The sequence below is a fragment of the Cariama cristata genome, unplaced genomic scaffold (genome assembly GCF_000690535.1).
Source record: "Cariama cristata isolate BGI_N322 unplaced genomic scaffold, ASM69053v1 scaffold22767, whole genome shotgun sequence".
Classification (NCBI taxonomy): Eukaryota; Metazoa; Chordata; class Aves; order Cariamiformes; family Cariamidae; genus Cariama; species Cariama cristata.
Window position 1 is genome coordinate 1 of NW_009629279.1, and position 6,261 is coordinate 6,261.

The window sequence follows — 6,261 nt, forward strand, 5'->3', positions numbered from 1 at the left end:
GGGGGCTGCAGGGCTGCTCCTACCACAGAGTCTCACTCCTCTCCGGCTGCAGTTGTGCAGGTTTTTTCCCCCCCTTTCTTGACTCTCTTCTCTCCGAGGAGCTACCCCTGTCACTGATGGGCTGGGCCTTGGCTAGCAGCAGGGCCGTCTTGGAGCCGGCTGGCATTGGCTCCATCGGACATGGGGGAAGCTTCTAGCAGCTTCTTACAGAAGCCACCTGGCTACCAAAACCTTGCCATGCAAACCCAATACATCTCCATGCTGGAAATTCCTGTTTTGACAAACTCTCTTTGGTAGCGGTGTCTCACTTACGGACTCTTGAGAGAAGATTGGGGTGTGATCTCATTAGATTGCCTAGTGCAGCGATATTATCGAGAGTGGGTTTTGGTTCGTTGGTTGTTTTATCTGTGAATGTCCCCAGAAATAGGAATTCCATCTCTTTTCTTAGGAGAGAGTGTATTTTGTCCTTGGCTCAGGGAATGGGACAGTCTTCTTTGAGCTGAATTTCTAAAATGTTAAAATTGTGATTGATTTCTTTAAACCTGGCTGTCTTAAAGCGGGATTTAGGGAGGGTTGGTAACATATAATGTCTGGAATCCAGACCCTGCCTACATTATGTCATTTTTATAGTTTATCTTGTTGAAATTGTGGTTCCTTTGGAAGCGCAGTGCCTAGCCAGTCCATATGCTTCTCCCAGCCTGCATTTTGGGGATTTGCTCTAAATCCAGAGTAGAAAGGATTGGAGCAGAAGCAGAGGGTTTAGAGCATAAGCTTTCTCCTGCTGCTGAGTCCTTTTTTTAAAGTGGGTCTCCTTGCACTGAACTGTACTTATTCTTGGGGTGAAGGCAGTGGTGCAAGTTGGCAAATAAAAGTACTGTAATGGAAGCGTCCTGTGCAGAGAATTGATGTAGGGGTGGGCTCCATGGGATAACCAAGGTACATTTCCTTGGTACTCAGAAGCTATATATGATCAGTCCTTGTTTGAACTCCACCCTCCTGTAAAGGTATATACACCTTTCAAGAGGTTCCTTGCCCCAGAAAGCACACCATGAAGATAGCTCTCCACATTTACTTTTATTGGAGATACAACAGCTTTCAAAGGGTAGAAGGGATGTGTGGACTAGCTGCGCGATGGAAGTGGAAATGCGGGTGGTTCTGATTAACGTTGTTGTTGAAGGCACACTGTGCGGTTCTGAGAATGTCCAAGATGGGTCGTTGAGTTACTTGCTGAAGGGCCTTGGAAGATGTGAAAACAATCAGGATTCTGCTTTACTGATGCTCATATTTGCTTTTATCCATTACCAGACAAGTGGGCATGGAGTCGCCTCAACCCATCCGGAGTGAAACCCACACCCAGGTCTGGCTTCTCCACGGCAATTGGCCCCAATAACCGCTCCCTTCTGTTTGGAGGTGTGCATGATGAAGAGGAGGAAGAGAGCATTGAAGGGGACTTCTTCAACGATATTTATTTCTATGACATGGGGAAAAACCGCTGGTTTCCTGGACAGCTGAAGGTTTTGTTTTAAAAATAACACAGATATATTCAGTTCATTCTCCTTGGTCATCTTGCATGTGTCTTTTTGGGCCTCATTCAGCTTTTCTCACAGTGTGGAGCAAGCCTCCGTTTCTAATAACTGAGTGCTCCAGAAGCTGAGCCACCAGGTCTGGCTGCTGCTTTGATCTGTGACCCACTGATTGTGAAGAGGGGGAGAGGCTGTAGAAAAGAAGCTGGGGATGTGTGACTCTAGCAGGTTTTTGCTACCAGAACAACTGAATTCTCTAACTTTATGCTGCCCCTCTCTTTCCCCGCCACGTAGCTCCTTGTGCTGTCCATGGCCTGCTTCCATAGTGGGGTGCCGGCTGTCACCCTTCTGGGGAGAGAGGAAGCCTGTGAGCCCTGGTGGTTGGGCACAAAGCGAGAGTGGTTCAGGAGGCAATCCCCCTCCTCCAGGAGTCAGGCTGCATGTGCCCTGTTGTTGGGTAATGCAAAACAAAACAAAGCAGTATGAAAACATAGTTCTGGTGTTTTACTGGAGGGCAGCTTCAGGTCAGATGTGTAAGTCTGATGTGAGATAGTTCAGTAAAAGCTAATATGAAAAGATCTTGCATTACGTTGGGATCAAAAAACCTCAGTGTTTTCCCCAGTGTTGATGAGCTACTAGAAGAGATGAAATATTAACCTTGGCTCATAAGAGCTTCAGAAATGTGGCCCTCAGCTCTGATCATTGATTTTCTTTGAACCACTCTCAAGGGGGAAGTGAGGTGCAAATGACCTGGTTGAACTTCCTTCTTTCCACCCCCACTGTTTCTAACTTTGTTCTTAAAAAGGAGAAGTCAATCACATAACAGGCAAACATGCACTCAGATGTTTGCTTCTGCCTTACTAGCTGACTGTTTTCAAGCCCTTTCATGCAGTACTTCGAAGACCTGGAGTGCTTCCTGGTAATGCACTGTAATTTAGCACCCAGCAATTGTTTTGATTTCATGAAATAGTGGGTTATTTTCTCTTGCTCCTGTCACAGACTAGTGGACTGTGTGTGTGTGTTTGTGTGTGCCTGCAAGATAGAGAGCAAAAGAGCTGGTTTGTGTCTCTTCAGCGCATGCTGCCATTGATAGAGGAAGCAACTCCACGCCATGGGTTCTCCAGGAGTTTCATTGCTCCTTGTTTTATGCCTGATGGAAGTTCATGCTGAGTGGGAGGTTGCACCTATCACTTGAGACTTATAATTGTAGTGAAAAATAATTGAATTCTCCCCCCTCCTTCCCAGCAGCATCCGTAGTATTTGTGTTAACTGCTGTACATGCTATTAGGTGCACACAATTCACATGCAGTCTCCTCCTGTTCCTTGCGCCTGTTAACAGGGACCAAAATCAGAGAAGAGGAAGCGCAGACGTGGCAGACAAGCTGAGGCAGATGGTGCCGGAGATAAGGACATGGAGAAGCAATCTCCACAAGGCCCAGTGGAGATAGTCAAAGAGGTGGTGGCAGAAGATGGGACTGTCATGACAATCAAGCAGGTGATCTCTGGACCTGCAGAAGAGGAGAGGTCCGAATCGGAGGAAGAGGAGGAAGTTGGAGCCTTGGGCCAGCAAGTGGAGCCATGCCCACGTTCGAATGCCATGTTGGCGGTGAAGCATGGGGTTCTGTATGTGTATGGAGGAATGTTTGAGGTGGGCGATCGCCAGTTTACCCTCAGTGACCTCTACAGCATCGACCTACACAAGATGGAAGAATGGAAGGTGCTAGTGGAGATGGATCCAAGTAAGCTCTGATGGTGGGATCTCTCTCTCTACCTTTAGTGTAGCAACACTGTGCTAGGAAGAAAAAAATCCAACTGTGGAGCTTCCTCAAGGGATGGTGATGAGCCTTTGGGTAGTGTTTTTTCCTGGACAGGAAAAAGCTTGCAGTGTCTTATGGTCACCGTCACTGCAGAAACTTGTCTGGCCAGGGCTTTGTGATCACCGTAGAGAGTGAGCTCTGGTCTGTCTACTTTGAAAACCAAGACCTGTAAACAGAACCTCTTTGTTTGCTGATGGCAAGTTCTGGCCTGGGAAGTCCTGCTGTGCCATGCTTGGCAGGGAACAGGGATGTATGCTCTTGCCTGTCCTCACCTCCTCAGGGAAGTGAGAGTCTCAGATACTGCAAAGCATGTAGACATTAGCTAGGGTTGTCTCTTTGTAGCTTCAATACGTAGTGTGCTTGCTGCATGCTCTGAATACCCTGCTGAGCTGTTCCTAAGCTGGGAAGTCTAGCTCAGGGGATGCGGCAAGCATAGAAGTCAGTTCCCTGAATTCCTGGCTACACGGTCATTGCATGAGTGTTCAGTAGTGTTGCAGAAAGCATTACCTGAGAGACCTCAGTGACGATGGATTTGATTTGATGGATTTTTCTGCTCGTTACTGAAACAAACTGTGGGTCTATCTTAGAGCAACATATCTCCTACAGTAGTGGCTAAGCGATTCATCCCAGGTCGTGTGCTAGGCACTGTAGAGACATTAAAAGAGGGTGCCCCTGCCCTGGAAGCTTACGGTCTGCATGTGTGTAATGGGCAAAGGGCAGAAAGGAAGGAGTCTTGCTCATGATCACAGAACTGTGAAGTGCTAGGGAGGAGAGTTGACTCCTGTCAGCATCAGCGCTAACCAGCTTTTCTTCCACAGCTGTTCTGTGCTGTTCACTTCTTCCTGACTGTTTCATCTCTTCCCACTGCTCCCCATCAGAGCCAGGCCCTGTACAGTGGGTGGATCTGTGAGGGCAATGGATACAGCAGGGCTCTTAAGGAGCACATCTGCCTGACCTTGCCCTGGCATCCTCCATGACAGTTCTGGCTGTAAGAGTGGGAAACAGCTTGTTACTTATTTCTTTTGTTTTCTTTCTCATCAAAGAAGCACAAGAATGGCTGGAGGAGTCGGAGTCGGATGAAGAGGATGATGATATGGAAGGTGCAGAGGGAGGGGAAGAGGAAGAGGAGAGCTCAGAAGAGGAGAGTGAGGATGAAGAAGGTAATCATTAAGATGAATGTTGTCTTTGTACTAATATAAAGTGGGGTTTAGTACACTACCTGCTGGTTCTACTGCCAGCCTGGAAGGCCTCACTGGCACGCAGGTGAGTTTTCCAGCAAAAGTGAAGTTTTCATAGTACACTGCTCTTCAGGGTGGAAGAGGAATTTCATTGGTTACTGATAGGTTTTTAGTCTGTTACATTTAAACACATTAGCTGAAGAGTAGTCTTGGCCGGGTTGACGCGTGGAAGAGCAGATTGCCTTCGTTAGCTGTTTGTGACCTCTCTTTCTGTCTTCCTCCCATTGTGTACTAGGAGAGGAGCAACACCCATCTGTTCAGCCTGATGAGAAGCATGCAGACTATCTATCCAGGACGGAGCAGTATTGGATTAAACTAGCCCGCAGCAACATGGGCCCGGATGCCAAGGAGAAGAAGGTGGTAAAAGTGGCACATGCCATGGCAAAGACGTTCTACGAAGATTCAGTCTAGATGTTATGGAGGCTGTTCCATGAGTGAAGAAACATGCTGGGAGCAGTGGTTAGCCCCACTGAACTCAACCTGATGTGCCAGGCAGTCAGCGTGTCCGGAAGGCATCCTGGCACTCCAGCTTTTGCCTACTCTGTGAGTGCTGCTGGGCTGACCAGTCTTGATATGTCTACTTGATTAATGCTCTGGATATGCTGTTATTCCCCTGAAGGTAGTGGGAGGGTCCTGAGGAACAGGATTGCCATCCAAGTACTTGTTCTGCTGTGGCTGGTGTACACAATACTGTCATACTTTTGCTCAAAAGGTTTTTTTGAGTCTGTCAAGACAAACTGGACATCACAATGGTTCACTGGTCCCAAATTCCCTACCCTGACTGGGGTCAGAATGTGTCTCCAAGGGTTTCTACAATAAACTTACTTGGTTTTCTCAATTAATCCCGTTCTAGCTTTTCTACTTGTTTTTCTCTGGCTGCGGAAGAGGGATCGTTGTTCCTGCTGTGAAATATGCGGGTAGTGGTCATGAGATGCACCAGCAGCCCTGAGATGTGGCTATGCTGCCTGGAGAAACCTGGGAATCCTTTCATACCTTATCTGTATGAGAGCCACTGTAACCTCTGATGCATGTAACAGTAGAAGTCTCTTCCTTTTTAATGTTAGCTGTAGCAGGTTTTGCCTTCGCTTGTGGAATCTCCCAATTAAGTTTCTCACATGTTGGCCAAGAAAACAGTTGTCCTACAGCTGAACTCTTTACGACCAGTGAAATGTCCTACCTTGAGACCTGATGGCGTGTTGAGGACAGGAGGGAGCGGGCTGGTGCTCTCAAAGGATTCTTTTTTTTTTTTACCTCTGCTTCCTGACTCAGCCCCTCTCCTCAAGGCATCGCTTTCTTTCCAGCAGAGCAGTGCTGTGTTCCATAGGGACAACAGATGGGATCCAAGTGTGTCTGTTGCAGCAAACAAGTGATTACTTGAGTTGACACCAGAAGGCACTGGCTGTCCTTGTGCAGAGAAATCCAGGGTACCATGGGTATTGTTTTGGCGGGGGCATCACCAGGGAACCAGCTCTCAGGAGAGCAGTGCTACGTTCTGCAAGGCTAATTAGGGTGTAACAAAGATTAAATAGAGCAGGCTGCCAATGTGATTTAATTGTCAAGATAAAAACATGTTGGATAGGGAGGTACCTTCCATGCAAAATAACAGGTGAGAGATCAAAACAAGCAATTTATTGATAACCTAGGAAAGAATCCGTAGTGCTGGTTTGGCTCACAGCATCAGTT

At 47.4% G+C, this 6,261-nt stretch overlaps 1 protein-coding gene across 1 annotated transcript; it reads left to right on the plus strand.

Moving 5' to 3' along the window:
• Nucleotides 1-1,305: 1,305 nt before the first annotated feature.
• Nucleotides 1,306-5,409, plus strand: LOC104165453 (kelch domain-containing protein 4-like; the record flags this gene model as incomplete). Its single annotated transcript, XM_009705094.1, has 4 exons — nt 1,306-1,514; nt 2,863-3,262; nt 4,384-4,500; nt 4,814-5,409. Coding segments are annotated over 4 exons (902 nt in total), but the record flags the coding sequence as incomplete, so codon positions are not given.
• Between the last annotated feature and the right edge of the window lie 852 nt (nt 5,410-6,261).